The sequence below is a fragment of the Helobdella robusta genome (assembly GCF_000326865.2).
Source record: "Helobdella robusta unplaced genomic scaffold HELROscaffold_6, whole genome shotgun sequence".
Classification (NCBI taxonomy): domain Eukaryota; kingdom Metazoa; phylum Annelida; class Clitellata; order Rhynchobdellida; family Glossiphoniidae; genus Helobdella; species Helobdella robusta.
In genome coordinates, this window is record NW_008705330.1 from 1,543,898 (window position 1) to 1,566,405 (window position 22,508).

Below are 22,508 nucleotides of genomic sequence, written 5' to 3' on the forward strand. Positions count from 1 at the left end.
CATATTTATAAAAATCCTAACGTAACGCATGAATTTTTGTCAAAACATTTTAATGAATAAACACGATTAACATCTTATTTTTCCTTGTGCTCTTTATCATTGTTCTTTTCAGTTATTGCGTCGTAGTTCTTAAACAGTTCTTATTTTTGTATTCTGTTTATTTTTTGAATGAAATGTCAAACAAATCGCATGCAAGCTCTAGAAATTTGTTCTATGATTGGCTTTCAAAGCCGAAAAGAATTGTTCAAACGTTTCCAAATTAGTGACTTGACAAAACATTCCTTGACATTCGCGATGAATTGGCGAGATGTTTCGCTTTAGATGATTTGTTCAAATCAGGAATTCCATATCCAGACCATGAAACAACAATGACAGCCGTGTCAAGGATGTTAAAAAACATCTGTTATCGACACTTTCATTGAATTAGAGAAATTTCAAGATTTTAGTTGTAGAAAAGACCACTACCATTTTTTGGCGGTCGACAACTTCTGAATTTTTATTATATAAAATTATGAATTATCATTTCAAAATAATTACTAACTTGAAGACTTAACAGTGATAAACAGTAAATTGTAAACTTGATGCGTGGCGTTAAAAATCATAAAAAATTCACTGTTCACGAGATAAATGCAAGAAGTCAAACATAAAACAAAAAGTGCTTAAGATTGCTTAAGGTTGCTAACCTGATTTATCTTTAAGAGCGTTTGTGGCTGCTTCCATCTCTCCTTGTTGGATGCTGTGACCTACACCTGTTGCTAACCTTTCTCCTCTGAAATAAACGGCTACATGGTACTTCCGAGTATTTGTGGGGCCCGTACATTGCAACACTCTAATACAATTAACAACAAAAACAATATCTAAAACATTTTTGAAATCTTGGTCTAATTAAAAAACAACAGTTGGAGGCGTTGAAAAAATTAAAATTAAGTAAATGTAGAAACAATGTTGCACAAATTAAAATTGAACATAAGCATTTATTTACTTAATCTCTCTTCATTTTAAATGTTATTAATTTTACAATTCATAAACTTTATCATAACTTTGATTCTTCAACTTTAAATTTACAATTAAAATTTTTATGTTTAATTCAAACGTAATTAAAACCACTATTTTCAATATTAAAGGGCTCAGATCATGACATGTTCATTCCTCAAGTTTTGAATGAATACGTTGTTGTACAAAATTGTTTACAAAATTAATAAATGCTGAGATATAACTTGTTTCCAGATGAAACTTGCTAAAAAACAGGTTAATTTGGATATAAGTATTAAAAAGTAAATCTTAATAAAAATAATTGGCAAAAATATGTTATAAATATTACTTATAAATAGATAAAATTCTATCAAATCTTTTGAAGAAAAGAAAAAATTTGATTTTTATTTATTTGAAAATATAAATTTTTACAAGTTAACTAGTTATTGATAAAAAGTGTTTAAAAATATCTATTATATTACTTCGTCGATATATTGTCCAATTATTTTCTTGTTTTCCAATTAGTATTTCTAGATTTTTATCAAATTTGGTTGAAACACAAAAATTATTTTTTCAATCAAAGTTGTAGTAGTTTTATACCATTAAATTTAAATTATTTTTATTTCTATTTTTACTAGTGAATTCAAACAACTAACACTCTAACAATAACTTACAGAAATAGTGACCTTTGAGTAAAGCAATATAGATATAACACATAACCCATAATGTTCACGAATAATTTTTAATTTATGTGCACACTTTTTTATATTTAAACAGTCTGCAACATAAGTCGTCTTGTTTTTTATAGCACCTGCTTGTACGTGTATTTAGAATTATGCTGTCCACACTCACCAACAATACATTTGAACGAAAATATTAGATGGTTATTATCCATTTATCAATTTTAGCTTACTGGTATACGAATGAGAAATAGCGTTCTTTGGTTGGAGTAGTATATTCGTAGTTTAATACTGTTATAACCGTCACAAATTGTCACCGTTCGAGGATGAACTAGAACCTTCCGACAACTAGATATCTAGGACGTTCGAGAAGCGTTGGGCAAATGGGTATAACAAGGCATGCGAGATATTGAAAGGGTTGTTGTTGAATAATTGGTTTTAGTAAGCCATTGATTGTTAGTGTCAATTTGATGTTAGACTGCGTTGTGTGTTTATTGTTTGTGCGATAAACGTTTGTGAATTGTTATCCGGAAAACGTTAATTCTGAACGTTAATTTGATAACTGGAAAATATTAACATTTATTAGTAAAATTATTTGACGTTGATTATTGACAAAATAATTAATTAATTTTTGTAAATAAATAAATCGATATTTTGGAAGTTATTTCGTGTCATTATTTTTTACTGGGATTAAACGAACTCGTCGTCGTCGTCGTTATAACATGGGTGTCTGGTTGGATATTAGGTGGATTATAGGTGATAATCGTGGTTAAAATTTTATTTTTTTTTAGTCGACAAGTTATTTTGTAAAAACAACATGACAAAAGTACATCAATTTAATTGGTGGAACTCAAAGAAAAGTTACGAAAACAAAATCTTGCTACAAATGGAAATAGAGGAGCTTTGATAGCACGCCTAGCGGAAGTCCTTGTTAACAGGAATAAGAATCCAGATAAATTCGAGTTCGACGATCCAGGATGTCGAATCGAATGCAGTTATGGAAGCTAGGGCAAACATCGAATTGATGGCTCTACTTCAAACGATATCATCGGAAATAAAACAACAACTCACAAAAATTGAACATTAAACAAAAATTGAACAACAATAAACAAAAATTGAACATTAAACAAAAATTGAACAACAATAAACAAAAATTGAACAACAATAAACAAAAATTGAACAACAGTCAACAAAATTTAAACAAATAAAAAATTGAACCGGCAGAAATAAAACAGACGTGAGGACAAATTGACGCAAAAATCGGACAACAGCCGTGATTGATGCTAAAATGATACAACAGTTGAGAGAACTCAGAAAACAATTTTATGTCAAAGCTGAACATAAATCGGCCGTAATCATAGCATAAATAGAAAATTAGATGATGAGGAAGGAAGATAAAAAATTGAACAAATTGAACAAAAATTTGATCAAGGGTTTGAACAGAAATTATCTTGCTAAACTTAAACCAGAACTGAAAATAACTAAAAAACTCCACACCTGTAAGCCACGTGACCGCAAAGACATTGAAAGCGCCAGCATTCGACGGAGAAACTTCTTTGAACACTTATAAAATCCAGTTTGAAGCGGTAGCAATGAATTATGGCTGGAATGAAAGACAACGGCGCTTGTGGTAGAAGCGGCAGAAGTTCTCTAAACGATTCCAATCAAGAACCATTCCAACTATTAATGCGTTGAATTTATGTTACGGTGAAGAGCACATGAAGCAAACATTGCTCCGGTACTGTTAATTTGGATGATTGATTAATAATGTTCAAAATGTAAACAACTCGGTGCCAGTTATGGCACAGGACATTGAACGGTTGACTCTGCTGTCATACGTACGATCCACAACACAAAGAAGAAACTGCATTAGAAACGTTTGTAAAGGCTGTTCGAGATTTGAAAATCTTAGACAAATCTCATACTAGCGGACAAACGCAACCGTTGCTTACAGTCTAACAAACGAGTTAGCAAAGCAAAGTGAAGAATGTTCGTGTCAAAGGATGATTCTAGAACAGAAGGGACAGGATTATGGTGCGCCAAAATGCTGAAATTGTGGAGAAGAAAGACATCTATGACAAGATTGTAAATAACGCGATTAAGACTGCATCGAAGTCAAGACACAGTCAAAGACTTTTGTTTGGATGGCTAAGTTGGTTCACAAGAATATTCATTCAATTACAATCGACACCGGAGCAACGAGGTCAATATTAACATTCGATCTGGTGCCCAACCTATAATGAGAACATTTTCATAAATATATTCTTCGAACAACTAAAAAAGAAATAGCGCCCGTCTACAGAAAAATTTCTTATACTGTTCAACTAGGCAATTTAGCATTGAGGGCACATTCTTAATAGCAGTTGTAAGGGTTCACCGACAGTTCCCAGCAATAAAAATTATAAGTTTTCGTCAAATGTAGCAATGACTGTGCATGTGGACACCGGCTGTCACGTTGTCAGTGAAACTTCTGGCGGAGGCTTCGTTGACTGCCGTCGTGTTGTCACTTCACCGCTGCTGAAATGCCGTGTCGTTTGTTGAGCACACTGTCAATTCACGTTTGCTGAATTGGTGTGTAGATTGTTGAACGTGTTGTCGATTCAAGTTTGCTGAATTGACGTAGTGTCACTTCACGTCTGCTGAAGTGACGGGTAGATTGTTGAACGCGTTGTCAAATCACGTTTGCTGAATTGACACGTCGTCTGTTGAGTGTAGTGTCCCTTCACGTCTGCTGAAGTGACGGGTAGGTTGTTGAACGCGTTGTCAAATCACGTCTGCTGAATTGACGTGTCGTTTCGGTATCAGGGTTTACTGTGAAATTTATTAACCACCAACCTAACCACTTTTACCAACTATACCAACCACCGACGTAATTGCTTCCACCAACTGTACCAACCACCGACGTAACTGCTTCTACCAGCTGTGCCAACCACCGACGTAACTGCTTCTACCAACTGTACCAACCACCGACGTAACTGTTTCTACCAACCGACGTAACCTCGAGAATTTTAACTACCGCTAACTACGACCGACCAACTTCCACCAACACCAACAGAATTATCGCTTGTTCTCCTTTCAAACTTTCCGGGTCTGTTTATTTAAACAATTCTGTTACACACCGCGGATTGATTGCTATTTTTGCGTGCTTCATTGGCATTCGTCTATCACTGCTATCATAATGTATTCATACCCTTTGCATGTTAATTTTCCCGGTCGCAGCTAAAACCCTGACAAGCAGTTATCACCGACGAATGCATAATAGGCGCTGATTATCTAAAAAAACGTGGTTTTAAAATTGATTTAGAAAAACGCGTCCTAAATGGAGAAATACGGAGATAGTGAAATGTATTCGTATAACGATCGACAGTGACATTGAAGTACCTAAATCACCAGGGAACATCATATAGGAGAAAATTTATGGCGATATTGGGGACCACCAATTCTACCTGGTTGAGCTAACGAAGACGATGAAAATCGACAACATTGTTATTGCAAAGAGTCTCGTAAAAACAAAAAAAAACGGCTCTGTTCCAGATCGGATGTTAAATGTGGCAGAATTCAAAATGACCAAGAAACAAGTTTTTGTCAATCTGTAAATATCGTGAAATCTTTGGATATTCAACATCAGAATAGTGGTCGGCTGGTCGAAAAGAATAATAAAGAATAATCATGAAAAGTTATTTATAAAAGTCTATTATGTGAACTCAATTTGCAACAAGGAGATCGATAGCGGATTTTGCAGATGTATTTTCAACCGGAGACGATAATCAAGGAAAAACGGGCCTTGATATTCATAGAATCGATACTAAGGACTCGAAGCCAATCAGACAAGAACCCTGCCGTCTTCTACCAGAAAAACAAGAAGAGGTAAACGAGATGATAACTATAATGCTAAACCACGGTGTCATCAAACTGACAACTAGTCCTTGGAATCACCAGTTGACCTAGTAAAGAAAAAAGACGGCAACACCCGCTTTTGTGTGGATTACAGAAACCTAAACGAAGTGACAAAAAAATGATAGTAGAATACCGAGAATAGATGACATTATAGATACGTTGTTCGGTTTACACTGGTTCTCCATGCTAACTTGAAAAGCAGATATTGGCAAGTAGAGATCGAGAAAAACGACCGTGAAAAACAGCATTCAGGCTTATGACGCTGTAATGCCGTTTGAACTGTGCAGCTTCGTTTGTACGACTAATGTGTATTACGAGTTCTAACATGGAAAACATGTCTTGCCTACGTAGACGATATAATTGTTTTAGGAAAGTTGTTCAACCAGCAAGTCGTGACTTTACGAGATATATTATTGAGACTTCTACAGCAAAAGGCTTACCAAGTCTCTCGAGAATTATGATGATGAGAGTACAAAGCAAAATCAGATCTGAAATTTCAAATGCCTTCGTGAAGCTTATGGAAATATTGAAAAATTTGGACATTGATAGAAAAGACACGAGAGTTATCAAAAACCTGGAACAAAAAGTAGCGATGAAAGTTGTTAAAAAGGTGACCAGTTGTTAAAAAGGTGTTAAGCAAGGCTGTATAAACTCTAGTAATATCATCATGAGAAAAATAAAAGATCTACCTGGAATATCCATTTGTGGCGTAAATATTACCAATGTAAGGTATCCTGGTGATACAGCTCTTGTAGCCGGTTCAATGGAAAAACTGCAAACAATTGTTTCCAAACTGGTTTTTGAAAGTGAAAAGAAAGGCTTGCAAATCAAAACATAAAAAAGTGCATAGTTATCAGTAAAAGTAAAACCGCCCCGATCTGCTCCATAATCATAAATAGTAAACAGGTGAAACTAGTCAACAGCTTCAATTATCTCGGAAATCTGATTACCTCAGGTTGTAAATGTGATATGAATAGCAAAAGAAGCATGATATGGCGAAAGATGCATATTCTAAAAAGAAAAACATCCTTGCATTTGGAAGATGGGTTGCTTAAAAGAAAATTGGAATCAACAGATGGATCGAAACATCGCATGCAGATTGTGGTACCTAGGAATAAAATTGCAGAAATTTTTAAAGAAATGCATGGTGGTTCATCAGGAGTAAGATCTTGGAGTTAATTGAGAGAATACGTGAGAATTTCTACTGGGTTACCGCTCGAGAAGATTAAAGTTGGTGTTGAAAATGTAGAACGTACGCAGCGGTGAAAAGAATTCTTCGAAAGAATTGTTATCGACATTGCTGGACCATATCCTGAATCAAATGATGGAAACCGTTACATTCTGGTTGTAGGGAGACTCGCTCAAAGATTCTTTATTGAAGTACAATAGGAACCCCAGCTGATATAAAAAAAAATATGGCGTATCACATGGAGACCCAAAATCAATAACAGATTATGTGGACAATCCCCGTAAGCGGTTAAACTGCATCCACAAATACACGCGATTACCTCTGATTACCTTAGGTTGTGAATGTGATATGGATATCAAAAGAAGCATGATCTATATTTATTCCTAGTACCACAATAAAAAAAGAAAAATGAAACAGCCAAGACACGATACGATCAAAAGAGAAACACAGCTGGATTTAACGCCAACGATTTGGTATGGCTGTATAGCCCTCACCAAAAAAAGAACGATCTCCAAAGCTTCAACGTGATTGGGAAGGACCTTATCAGATCATAACAATAGAATGACATCGTCTACCAAATTCAAAAACATCGGAGGCGGCGGGCAATAATCAAAATTGTTCATTTAGACAGATTGGCTCCAATCTATGCAGATGTTGCAACGAACTCTGTTTGGGACGAATAGAACTGAAATTACCGTTAAAAATATATTCCTTAGATGGCAAGTGTTTCTATTACTGCTGGTATTCAAATCAACGTCCAAAAAAGTTGCGTATGAAGTAGTTGTGTTCATCTATTGAAAATCTTGAACCTACGAATAAACAAACTCTTGACTATCGTTGGAAGCTACAATACGGTGTTGGAGATATAGCGAGTATTGAAGCTATAACATCGGGGTCGGTGGTTAAGAGGTCAAAGAGGTTACAACACTGGTGTCAGAAGTAGGATTTTTGATATACAGTAAATAATGTCAGTGCTAGAGAAACTCAATTAGTCTGAAGAAAGGAGTTACAAAGACTGATCGAATCAACCGTTTATGATGCACTCAACAGACAACAGATAAAAACGAACAAGGATCAAATTCTAGTAAAACGAACAACAGGAATTCGTCCGCGTTAAGCATGCAACAAGTCATACAGATCTTCGCGGAAGTGATGGCTTATACCGACCGTCTAGCAGAAAAGCAGTTCGCGGAATTGAAGGCTAATGAAGACCGCATAGCAATCCGAGTGGAAAAACAATTCCTGAAAATAAAGGCTGAAATGAAACAACAAAACGCTGAAATGACGGCAAATATCGATCAACAAAGATAGATTGGACAGACTTGAAATAGATCTGAATGAAGTAACAACAAACGGAAATATTCTCAAGAGGAAAGGTAAAAAAATTAAACTTAAAGAAATCGAAAAACCGAAACAGAAGCATACAGATGAGATGAAAGAACGGAAAGATGAGAATGACATAAGAGTGAAGCAGATGCTCAGAGAGTTCAAGTAAAGACGGAAAAAAAAGAGAAACAGTCCTAAGATAACTTCACCACATGGTTAGAAAAGTTTGAAGATGAAAGTCGAGATAGATTAAATGAACTGCAAGATGAAATTGAAGAACGCCTTGAAATTGAAGGAAGATGAGTGGAAGGATTGGGAAGGGCTGTGCTAAGTCATCACCCGGATCAACGACGTGGTATATCGGGTCCGAGAACTAGGTAAACCTCGTACATCTGGATTGGCTAGCCTCCTATTAAGAATCAGAAGATCAACGCAAAGAAGGAAATTGATCAAACCAAGGTCAAGTTACAACAATATCATTAACGTATCGGAAGTATATATTAGGCTTTAACTCTGGTTCTTCTTTAAATAACATTTCTTCAATATGTCAAACATGGAAGTTTGCGACGTCTACTTCTTTACATATGTTCTCGATTTGATTTTGTTTGTCGTTCCGTAATTTTTTTGTACATCAGCTTTCAGCTCCTATCGTTTCAGGTTATTCTGCTTTTCTTTCCTTTCCTCCGCCGTAGTTTCAAGTGTATTTTGGCAAAATGTCTCTGGAGTGTTTTCGTCTTCAATTTTAATTTAATTCTTCAAATCTTTTTTCGTACTTGCGTTTTTATCTTTGAAGTCCTCTAACCTGTCGTTGAACCGGTTGCGTTTTTGTCTTTTTCTTGACTTTGAACTTGAGAGTAGCTACGAGCAGGTTATCAATCTGCACCTGGATGTGTTTTCCAATTCTTCACAGATCTTTTCCATCTTTGTGGCATCGTAAAGTAATTTATATGATTCTTTGTTTTGCCATCTGGTGGTATTCATGTGTAAGTACACATGAATACCACTGTTTCAATAATGAATAGACTGTTTCAAAAAAAAATTTAAAAAAAAAAACAATGCATATATGGTGTGGTTTTATATTTGTATCATCCTGTAAAAATTTCAATTAAAAAGTACGAATGCATGTATTAGATCATAAAAATACATGCATTCATCACACATACGCGTTAATGTCTGGTAATTTCGAAGTAAAGATATAAATAAGATTGCCATATCAAAAATTTTCCAAACATCAACTGCCCGCATCATTTACATCAACATTCGCCTGAAGCGTTGTTATCGGTATTTTCAGGTTTTAATTTTATCATTTACAAACATACACGTGAAATTAAACATATTAAAACATACGTATATAATAAAAACATGCAGGTATGTATGTATATTCACATACATATATATACGTATATACATATATGTGAATATACATACATACCTGCATCACACATGCACAGGTATGTATGTATCACACATGTATGTATGTCTAGTAATTTCAAAGTAATTAAATGAAAGATAGTCATAGGGTGTTTCTCTCTTATTATTACTGTTAGTTACTGTGAGTGTTAACAGTTCGAGTTCGATTTCCAGTAAGAATCAGCATTTAAATTTTATAATATGAAACCATGACAACTTTGAAAATCGTAATTCTTTCAGATGCCAAAAAAATGAAAAAAAATTTGTATTATTATTCAACTGTGCTAATGGCCTTAAAAATTTGTATTACACTTCAAAATTCATAAATATCAACAACACAAACAGCGTATAAAAATTAATGCTTAACGATGTTTCCCACAAAGCGGAGATTCCTTCACGTAATTGTAAGGGTTTTAATTATTACTCATCACTCCGCCCACATTATTATTTATATTAAAAAAACTACCAAATTTATTTCAAAATGCTGAAGTAACCTGTTCTTCACTTTCTTTTAAAAATATTATAATTAAAGACATGGGATCATCAAAGCATTAAACCTTAAAACTGTTTGCTCTGGCTCATATAAATAAAAAAAACAAAATAATTTAAAACAAAAACAGCTTTCTTACATCGCAAGTTCATTACATCATAGAAAAAATAAAAAATAGCATAAAAAACGGTTTACTATGAAAGTTTCACGAAACAGGTATTGCAGCGAAAAAATCAAACACTTGATATGCGACTTTAAAATGAACGTAACAGATCTCAATTATTACTTACATTTTTACAATTATTAGAATAAATTGTAATGGAATAAACAAACTTGTAAATAGGAATGTCTGGTTCTCCGTCCGACGGATCACGAAGGGTCAAACAACATTGTTGGAGCTGTGACTTGGCATCATTCCATTCTTGATTCATAATAAATTCCTGCAAACAATAAAAGGGATTTTTCATAAAAGCAATGAAATGGTGTGAAATAAGTTTAACATACAGTGGCGGATCTAGGCAAGTTTGACGGAGGGGATTAAAAGTTTGGAAATGTTTAAAATTTAGATTGGCCACGATTTAAAAATTTTGCTGCCCGGTCCCCTTAGATCCGCCATTGTTTACATTCATAGTAACAGAGTTCCAACTTTTAATTTAATTAAACTGAAGTAAATAAAGTTCGATTATTATTTATAAATGTGGATGTTATTTTGGTTCCAAAAAGCCTTTGAAATTTCCACAAAAATTTAAACGCTCCTCAAATCGTTAATGCCATTTTAGGCAATCATCTAAAAAACTATAAACTAAAAAAGCAAATTGAAAACAAAAAGTTTTTAATTCGAATGTCAAGTGATTGCTTTCATTCAAATTAAACCATGACGGAGTTGGTCGGAATAAGAGATTTTTGACGGAGTTAGAATTTTTGACTAGCCTAAGTCGGATTTTCTTATCCAACTAATCTTACTAATAAAAAAAAATTTTTTTCCGAAACGTTTATTTAAGATCATGATTTTTTTTAAACAAAAATATGTGTGGCAATATGCAATTATTTTTAATATTAAAAATAAATGCGGATAATTATATAAATATAACATATTGAAACAAAATAATTTTTTCAGATTCTAAGAGTGAAAACAGAAATATTTTAATACTAGGAAAAACAATTGAATAAATTAAAATGTTTTTTAAAGTATTTTTCATCTAGAAGGGATAATACGGTAAAATTATAATGTAAAAATTGAAAATTTTTTTTGGTATCAGAACCCGGAGTCGGATTTAAGGAGCCTGAGCCAGATAGATAATTTTCATCCGACTATTAACTATCTAACAACAAAATACAGAGAAAATCAAAATCAGTCAAATCAAAATAAATCAAAAAATAATTATTTATGGTATTTACCAATGAGACGATAAAATAAAAAATTAATGAAAACGTCAGCAAAAATGATTAAATTTTTTGTATGTGAAATAAAAAATTTTTTTAAAATAATTTTAAAATATTAAAATAGCCAGATAATTTTCATCCGACTATTAACCATTTAACAACTAAATGCATAGGGAATCAAAATCAGTAAAATGAAAATAAATCATAAAATAATTATTTATGGTATTTACCAATAAGATGATAAAATACAAATTTAATGAAAACGTAACAAAAAATATTTATTTTAAAAATTATTGAACAATAGAAAAAAAGTTACTTTTAGTCTAGGATAAAAGCAAACTTGACAAAAGACAATGCACGGATCTAAACCCTGATCTACATAGAGGGCACCTATAAAAGCTTCCAGGATATCAGCCTTGTCTTTCACTTTATTTTTTTCATTCTCCATTCGTTCTCTTACCTTTCGCAAATTAATTTGTGTAGAAGATTTTGTTGATGTTTCAATGTTAAATTAAAAAAAACATTTATAAAAAAACCCTTAACGTTCCAATTATTCAGTTACCTTCGGGTCATTATTGATGACGTACTCAGTCATTCCCAAGTCATCACAAATAATTGCTTGTGTTTTGTTGTTTACCAGACTACTTCTCAATAGCTAAAAATTATAAAAAATTTATTAAGGTAATAAACTTTTATGCTCATGGCATTATAATAACTATTTGAATATTGTTTGTGTTATGTGCAGGGCACATCACTATTTATTCTATTTGTTTTTGGGCGATAATTAATGTACAATGTGACTTACTGTGACATGTTTTTTAGTTCGTTCAATTCGTTTGGTTATAGAACGTTATATTTATTTTACGTAATAAATTAGTATACGTACATTACGCTTATTGTTTTCTATTTAGTTTGTGTTTCAACTCTTCAAAACAACGAAACACAACAGTTTGAAAATTAGGGAATGAATAATACAGTAGTGGTTAAAATTGAGGATTTTAAGTTTTTTTTTAGGTTTTTTGTTATGACCAAACTTTCACGAAAATTAATTTTTTTTTGCAACGAAAGACCAACAAAATCAATATTTGTTATTTAAGTTTGAAAGTGATTGTAATGGTTTTTATTACAGTGTATATACAATAAACAATATTATATAAACATATACAATAAACAACATTATATAAACATATACTATTGTTTTAGTTAAAGTATTTTTGATGGGTGATCCTACTGGCCACCTGGTGAAATGTTTGTGTCCATTCGATGATGATATAGGTCCAACTAAATCGATATAAACATGTTGAAACATGCTGCTTTGTGGAAGAAATTCTGTTGGCGATGCAAAAATGCAAAAAAGCATTGCAAGATTTTTTTTCTTTATGAAACGTAAATTAGAATTAGAAGTGTGAATTGATTATTCATTTATGATAAATTTAGTTAATGTATCACCAGATAAGTTTTGAAGTTTAAGCTAATTTTAACGTGGAGATAAGTTATTAGTAATAATGGTGATACTGAATAATTTTTAAATTAGTTGTTGGTGCTTTGGCTCGTGCGTTTCGTGCAAGAGTCAAACCGTTTGTGATGCCACTGGTGTTTCTGCCAGTCTTGTCTGATTGCGAGAGCCAGTTCGTTTGTGGTGTTGGTTTTGTGGCTCATGCTTGCCAGCCTTGTCTGATTACGACAGCAAGACCGTTTGCGGTAGTTTGTGTTTTGTGAATGATTTCATCTCACCTTCACTAAGTTTTGTGTTTCGGCATCGTGTCTGGGTTTTCATTTTACTGTTGTCGAATGCATAGGAAACGTAGATACAGGATTATGAACTGATTTTTCGTGCTGATTTTAAACATGTATTCCGATCTTTGCTAACACGTTACTTCTGAGATTTTTTATTCACTAGATTAAAACTTGTATTTAAGCAAATAAAATCTGGGTGCAAGCAAACCTTACTTCGAAAATCATACACCAGTCTGCATACCATATTTTCATCTAAAATGCTTAGCGGATGACTTTCTGTCATGCCTTTAGACTGTGTTATCAGCAATGAAGACACACATACAAGCATTCCAGAAACCTTGATAACACCGCTCCGTTACCTATCTTTGTTTAATATCTTTGTAGAACATCACATTACCGAGACTTTTGAAAAAAAAATTCTAGATGGAAAAATGACATATTGCATCCCAATTTCTTCGTTCAATATGTTTGTGGAGATGTTCTCCCTATTCGACACTCATAATACTAAGATTTTTGAAAAAAAAAATGTAGATGGAAGTACAATAAGTTAACTAATAATGACATATTGCATCTCAGTTTTTGATAAGCATCAAGAAGACGTTTCTTTGTATGTATATGATTACCCAGAAAATATTCAAAGAGCCATTTGAGTGACAACATGCTTCCAGCACAGATCTTGAAACGAGACTTTTCGAACGCTTCATCCTGCAATACAGCTTTGATTTGAGGGCCAACAAAAATTTCCCCTTTTTATATTTAGCGTTGCTAATCTTGTGGACTAGATACTGGAACTCCGATGAACTTCTTTTACCCTAAATATCTTAAACTGCTTCATTAGATTTTATCAATGTCCTGGTTATTATATAAAACTGCATCCATGCTGCCTTTTTGAGAAAAAGCACCAGTTGGTGGTTGTCGTCAGGATGGATGTCTGGATGTTTCCCCAAATTATTCCTATGCCATCACAAAAAAAATCAACGGCCTCTAGTCCCCAGCAGGCTTTAAGTGGTCAAGGGGTGCCAAGAAACCCTGGGAAGAATGCAATAGCGGAGGAATGTTACAGAAAAATTCAGAATGGCTTCTCTATGGTATTTAGACTTGGAACGGTCAATGTTGGATCACTGACTGGCAGCAGCATGGAAATCGCAGAAATGGTCGAGCGTAGAAGGATTGACATCTGTTGCCTTCAGGAGACTCGATTGAAATGATTATTTTTCCTGCATACGCATCACGGACAGGCGAATCAGAAGAGATAAAAAATGACTTCTGGGCTGCCTTTTCTGATACCATCTCAACAATACCAAAATCTGAAAATCCTGATTGGAGGCAATCTCAATGGTCACACTGGAGAGAAAACAGATGGTATTGACAACGTACCAGGCGTTTTGGCTATGGAGAATGGAATGAAGATGGCAACTGCATCTTTAAATTTGCTGAAAGTCACGGGTTTTGTTTACTGAACACATATTTTAGAAAGAGGTTGGAACATCTCATAACATACAAAATGTGGACCCTCAGCCACGCAAATTGACTTCTTCGCTGTCAAGCAACAACACCTCAGGCTGTTCAAAAATGTCAAAGTTATACCTGGCGAATCATGTGTCGCCCAATATATTGTGGCAGACCTGGTTGTCCAACTGTCACAACATAAGTCTAAACGAATGCCTCTGAGAATCAAAACGTGGAAGCTGAAAAGCAATATTCATCGAGAAAAATTTCAACATATTGTCGCAACACAGTTAGACCACCATTCGCAAGTCAGTACAGATTGGAGTGCATACAAAACCGTTTTGATGAACGCAGCAACTAAAGCTTGTGAGAAAACTGGTACAAAACGTCAGCATGAACGAGACACTTGGTGGTGGGATGAAAGTGTACAAAATGCAATAGCTGAAGAGAAAGCTACATACAAGCAATGGCAAAAATCAAAGTCTGTTGATGACCGTAAAACTTTCCGTGAGAAGAGCATCTATGCTAGACGTCAAGTTGCACTGGCTCGGAGAGATCAGTGCAGAGAGCAAAAGCAAAGCAAAGCAAAGGTGATCTCTGTATCGTATATCAAAACAAGCAAAGCGTACAAAGAAAGACATAGTTGGTGCATCATGTATCAAAAACGACAAAAATGAGATGGTTCTTGAACAAGATGAAATCAAGATACAGTGGAGAGAATACTTCAACCGTCTGTTAAATGAAACAAATCCCATTAATGTCAACTGTGACGCTCCACCCATCGAAGATCCGATTCCAGACATCACTGCAGAGGAACTTACAGAAGCTCTGAAAGCTTTTAAGATGGAAAGGCAGCAGGGCCCTCTGGACTCACAAATGACATTATCAAAGCATCTGGTACTGCAGGTATCCAAATGTTACTACAACTTTGCTGTGAAGTGTGGAGAAATTGCTCAATACCGACTGAATGGAACTATAACATCACAGTTCCGCTATCCAAAGGCAAAGGTGATGCATTGAACTGTTCATCATATCGGGGTATACGTCTGTTAGAACAAACACTCCCTGAAAATTGTCCAGAAAATTTTTGAGAAAAAATTAATGTCGTGCATCACAATCGGAAATTATCAATTTGGTTTCAACAATTGATGCAATTCACATCCTTCGGCAACTGAAAGATAAGTACCTCGCAAAGCATCAACTACTATCACACATTTTTGTAGACCTTGAAAAAGCATTTGAACGAGTTCCCCGTGAAGCAACCAGGTGGAGTCTACGTCGACAACTCATTCCAGAATATCTTGTTCGACTTGTGATGGAAATGCATACGAATACTAAGACTCTTGTCAGCACAACGGTTGGAAACACAGATGCATTTGACATCGGCGTTGGAGTTCACCAAGGCTCGATTCTCATCAGTCCATTGTTATTTATAACTGTGATGGAAGAAATCACAAAACCGATACGCACTGGTGACATTTGGAATTTAATATATGCTGATGATATCGTTTTAACAGCCACGTCTGAGCAGAATGTAGCACAGATGTTTGAAGATTGGAACACCAGACCCGTCGATCATGGATTCAAAGTCAACATCAGCAAAACCAAAGCAATGAACACTGGTGAACCCATCCAATCCACAGTTACTAGACGAGAACCCTGTTCAGTTTGTAAAGCTGGTGTAGGTAACAATTGTCAGCAGTGTAACCAGTGGTGTCACAACGTTGTTCAAAAATAATTGGTACTTTAATACAGTGTCTAATTTTGTTTGTCCTGCTTGCATCAATCCACAACAACAAATACGAAATAGCAATGTTTTTGAAGCCATTAGGGTAGAGAAAGTCACATCGTTTCAATATCTAGGGATGTTCTGGAGCTGCCGTTCGAGCACGCATACGTGCAGCCTGGAATAAAAGGCATCTTTTTGGCATCTATATTGATGCAGCGTGACATCCCACTACTACTAGGATCAAGACTTTATAAATTTTATACTTTACAATTTTCAGGGAGTGTTCTAACAGACGTATACCCTGATATGATGAACGGTTCAATGGAACCCCTTTGCCATGCTGCGGCCAGTCAGTGATCAAACATTCCAAGTCTAAGTACCATAGAGGGGCCATTCTAAATTTTTCTGCAACATTCCTCCGCTATTGCATACTTCCCAGAAATTCTTGGCACCCCTTGACCACTTAAGGCCTGCTGGGGACTAGAGGTCGTTAAATTTTTTTGTGATAGCATGGAATAAATTTTGGGAAAACTTTTATATCCGGATACTCATTCTGACGACAACCACCAGTTATAAGTGGTGGGCCTGCTCAAAAGCACGCAAGACAGTGTGGATGCAGTTGTATGTCATGCCCCGGACTAATCAAAACTTATATTCCATCAGAAGTATTTCCGAGGTATCATAATTAATGCAAACTTTTTTCCAGATGGTTGCAAAACAATTTTATCGTCTAGTTTAGCTTAACTCGTTTTCCATGTAATATATTTTGTAAGGCAAAATGTTAACCATTTAAATGAAATTACAGTAAATTGCCAAAAGCCCTATCCGGTCGAAAATTTTTACGGCTGGTTCCCTAGATCCCCACCCTGCCAATATACGTTTTTCAAGTCTTTGCTTTTTTACTAGTTACTTAAATAGTTACTTTTTGGGTTCAGTGTTATCTTTTAAATGAAAAACTTTAAAAAATCATGGGAAAAACATTCAATGAAAAAAGAAATTAACAATCCTTACTTGTAACATAAAATATTGGATACAGATAGATATAAAAAAAAGTCTAACGGTGAGATGCCCTTCATGATGATCTGGAAAATGCTTGAACAGATATTCAGATGTGATAAACTGTAAAATTGTATCACCAAGGAACTCAAGAGTTTGGTTGTGGCCACTAAAAAGAAACACATTGATATTTTTTCACGATATTTTTGTAATACCTTCATAAATACAATACTTTCAAATTTAATGTGAAATTAATGATATTGGCTTTTTGACAAAAAAAACAAAATATTGAATGAGAAACATTAAAACTTTTGATACATTTATTGTTTATTAATTTTAATTATTATTAAAAATTTTTGTTTTTAGGAAAACTCGTAGCATCCTTTAAAACCCCAATATTTAATTGAATACCTATTTTTTAAATTTTTCTTCTAAATTTCTCAAATTTTTACTTATGTAACATTTACGAGTCTATTTTTGTTTATTCTGTTATGTCCATTAAATAGTCGTCATTTTTTTTATCAGGTCTGCGTTTTTTGTTGAGGTTTGTAAATCTGTCTGAAAAGTAATGCAAAAATTTTTTATTAGTCTTAATTTCCAAAATCCCGTTGGCTTAATAACTTTCTTATTAAAGGATAAAAACGGAACCACCTAAACAGAAAGTACAAGGTTAAGGATTGATGGATGAATAATTTAGACAGAACATGAAACCATACCAAAAAGAAACGCTTGAAATTTTGAAAAGAAGAAAATAATTAATGAAGAAGAAAGTAAAAAAACGAGGAAAGAAATTACAAGAGCAATGAGTAAAATGAAGAACAACAAAAGTACAGGGAAAGATGGTATTCCGATAGAACTGATAAGAGCAGGAGGACGTCGTGTGTAAAGATATTCACACAATCTGAAAGAAATTTGGGAAAGTGGCCAGAAGAATGGTGCAAGTCAGTTCTGGTTATGCTGGTGAAAAAGGGAGACAAAAAGACTGTAATAATTATAGATCAATAGCACTAATTCCGCACGTATGCAAGATCATGCGACAATCATAAAAGAACGACTGAAAAAAGGTCATTGATTCAGAAACAACCGCTCACTGCGTAACCATTACACATTTTATTTGCAATTTTTTCTTTTCACATATTGCGCCTTTTTTTTATAATACTTATGGATTGTTTTAGCAGAGATTTTACAGAAAAGTTGTTCAAGTTCAGCATATGCCTGTTATTTTATGATTTCATACGTTTTAAGTAAAAGAAATGTAACTACCATTAAACGATTTTTCAAAATAAAACAATTCATGTAATGTTTGCTTATATACACGTTACTTATCTATTTTATCTTATTCAGAATCATATTTGTAAGAGATCAGTTTGACTTTTAGATAGAGGTTAAATATTATTTTGTATCTATAAAATTTAACAGCTTTTCTTTCAAATAATAATAATCTCAATCTAATATACCCGATTTTAAAACAAATCCATTTTACTCATGGTTCTTCATTTCAATTCTAACAATTTATTTTAATTTTTTACATCTTTGTTATTTATTCAATTGTAACCAAGAATATTTCCCCTTATTTCATTATTTAAAACCAATTTAGTTCAAAGTTATTACTAATAGCTTTTATATATATATAAGTTTGCTTTCCAATAACCTGATTTATTAATCTAAAATAGGAAATCCAAATGAGTGAATAAAGAACATAAATAAAATAAATTGAAACAATATGAAATATTACAGAAATTATAAATGAATACAACAACAACAACACACGTTTAGACGACATTTCCCCCGAGATCGGGGGTTGCCGTTTGGCTACCTATGATGAAACCATTGTCACTTCTGTCATCATAAGTAATTTATTTGGCTAATTTTTACGCAGGACGCCCTTCCTTACGCAACCACAGTTATAAGCGGTGGGCCTAGCCTTTGATGATCCAACATCACTCACAAGGCATAAATGAATAACCAACCTAAAATAGAAAAATTAAATTCCAGGATCGTTTACAAAGCCAACAATAATAATATATTACCACGTGCAATAATAAAATATGACCACGTGCTATTTGCATTTATATATAAGATGATACCAAAGTAATGAAACCTAATTTACAAGCACAGAATAGAAATAGATAGATAATTATATGAAATATAATTTACATCCCTCTCCCTCAAGTCACTTTTTGAGGTACATAAAGTGACAATTTATTAATGTGAAAAAAATGTAATTCCTTCTTCTTTCCGCAGTCTACTTCGAAGATCGACGGTGAAATCTTGCTAAGAATTTTAAACGGACCAAATCTTATTCAGTCCATTTTACCTCTATTAAGTTTACTCCCATTCTGGATATAGACTTGATTGCCCCCTTCAAATTTGTACTCTTGACGATTTTTGTCAACCCTTTCCTTGTTTTTTTCAAAATTTTGCATAGAATTTCGACCGGCTTGTATTCTAATCTGCAGCTAAATCGCTTTCCGGTACGTCATATGGAGTGATAGTTGACTTTATGCCGTATAATAAGTATTCAGGTTCAAATTTCATGGAACTATGTATTCCGATTGTATTCTTTGACACATTTGTCTGCAATAACGGACCACGCCTGTTTTTTTCCACTGTTAAGTTTACATCTTATTCTGTTTACAAGTGTTTGGTTTAGTCTTTCATTTAGTCCATTTGATTGAGGGCAATCTACGCAGGTAAAAACCATTTGAATATTCATCTTGTTTAGATACTGCTTTAGTTCTGTAGAATTAATTCCGGTGTACTGGTCGACTAAAAGTATTTTAATATTATTTTTCTTAGCAATCGGATCAATTAACTTTATGAAACCTGCTGCGCATTGACTTTTTGTAGTGGAAATCCAAGCATATCTACTAAAATGATCCACCAAAATATGCATATATTTCTTTGGTGACATATTACCGGCAAAACCACCAACTGTGTCAATGGACATAATTTGGAATGGTTCTGTCGCGGGTCCTAGTTTTGACATTAACCGGATGATTCTATTTCTTCTAGTTTTGTTCTCTAAGCATATAGTGCAACTTTTACAAAATTCTTCAATTAGTTGATCAAAGTTTTTGAAATAATAAAATGGTATTATTTTTTTCCAGCTCCAATATGTCCATAATATTCATGTACCTTTTTTATTATTCTTAAACCAAATTTATCAGAAACAAATATCCTTGATTTGTCCTTCAATTTTTTGAAAATAATACCATGGCGTTTTTCAATCTTTCTTGGCACTCTTTAATTCAATCATGTTATCATTTTGATCCTGAAGAATTTCAGGTCTTTCAATTAAATTTACAACTTGGACTGCATCCTCATTTTCAAAATATTCTAATACTGGTGATCGAGAAAGTAAATCAGCCATTATATTTTCCTTTCCTTTCTTATAAATAATTTTAAAGTTGAATTGAGACAAATAGTGCACTAAATCGCCCAATATTTCATCTGTTCTACTTTTCGTTTTTAGATTCTCAGGAGGTTTGTGGTCACTACAAACAACAAATTCACGACCAATCAAATAATATTGCCAGTATTTTATTGCGTCTTTGATAGCTTTGCATTCTAGATGAATGATGTCCATTTTCTTTTCTTTTTCTGATAATTTTCTTGATAAGTATGCGACAGGATGTAACAAACCATCAGGATGTAGTTTTTTCAAAGTAGCTCCCATTCCTTTATAACTGGCATCAGTTTCAATATAAGTGTCTTTGGCTTTATCGTAAATGGCTAAGATTGGCTGAGAACATAAATATTCTTTTATCAAATTGAAAGAATCTTCACAATCCTGGGACCAATGAAACTTAACATTTTTTTTCAAAAGCTTATGCAGTGGTTCAAATTTTTGAGCACTATTTTCGATATATTTAAGGTAGAAGTTAATAGATCCTAACACACTTCTAACTCCTGTTTTATCTGTTGGTCTCTTAAGATTCTTGATGGCGATTAAATTTTCTTGAGCTGGTGCTACTTTATTTTCTTGAATAAAATGTCCAACATATTTAATGGTTTTAGCAGCGAACTTACATTTTTCTAATTTTAATTTAAAACCTTCTTCTGTGATAATTTGTAGAGTCTCTTCAATATGAATAATGTGTTCTTCCCAAGAGCGTGAAAATATAAGTATGTCATCAATATAGTTAATGCAAAAATTGTCCAGATTATTTCTTCTTATGATATTGGATAGAATACGTTGAAAAATTGCTGGAGAATTTTTAAGACCAAAGGGTAAAATCTTAAACATGAATTTTCCATACTTAGTTATAAAAGAAGTCATTTCTCTATCTTCCTTTTTTAATAATATACACCAAAATGCAGAATTTATATCAAGTACAGTGAAATATTTGCAATTTGGTACTTTTTCTTTGACATCATTAATAGTAGGGAATGGATAGCATTCAGGAACTACTAATTTATTTAATCGTCTGAAATCAATGCAAAGTCTTGTCCGACGACCATCATCTTTTTTAAAAGCAAGAGTTACTGGCGAAGCATAAGGGGATTCCGATTCTTCAATTAAATCAGCTTCTAATAACTTCTTGACTTGAGTTTTGATTTCCTCTTCATCAACTATGGAACATTTATATGGTCTTGCTGTTACATCTCTGGTTAATTTTATTTCTGCTTCTTTCGACTTCACTTTTCCCACATCATATTTATCTTTTGCAAACATATGTTTGTACTTGTTTATTAAATTTAAAATATCTTTTCTTCTATTTTCATCTTCAATGTGGTCTAAATTTTCACACATTGTCTTATTCATATTTTCATTAAAATTGACTTCTGAAATTTTAATTAAATTATTTTTTTCTGCCTTTTGTAGATTAAATTGGTTGTCAGTCAGTTCATTTGATTTTACCATGTTGTGATTGTTATTCATCTTATCTCTTTCTTCTATTTTGATGATCTTGTTTTTATTAATTCTTTGTAGAATGTTAAAATTTTCATCTTGAATTAGTTTGAACTTTTTTATTGCATCTAGACCCAGTAATAGGTCATAGGAAAAATTATTATTTTTGACTACGTATGTATTTAAATTATCCGTTAAATTACCAACCTTAACAACTATATTTGCCCGGGCCGAACTAAAATTGAGCCCACTGATGGTTTTGAAAGTACTTTTAGCCTAGTATTAAAATATCTATGATTTTCCTATTTATTAGACTTATATTTGATCCACTATCATAAACCGCTTTAACTTTTAATTTATTATCGATTATTACGTTTACTATTATCAGTGCATTC

General features: G+C 33.4%; 1 protein-coding gene across 1 annotated transcript; it reads right to left on the reverse strand.

The window, feature by feature from the left end:
- Positions 1-678: 678 nt before the first annotated feature.
- On the reverse strand, positions 679-17,429 carry HELRODRAFT_68646 (hypothetical protein; the record flags this gene model as incomplete). Its single annotated transcript, XM_009028937.1, has 5 exons — positions 679-829; positions 10,298-10,404; positions 11,664-11,789; positions 11,910-12,002; positions 17,322-17,429. Coding segments are annotated over 5 exons (585 nt in total), but the record flags the coding sequence as incomplete, so codon positions are not given.
- Between the last annotated feature and the right edge of the window lie 5,079 nt (positions 17,430-22,508).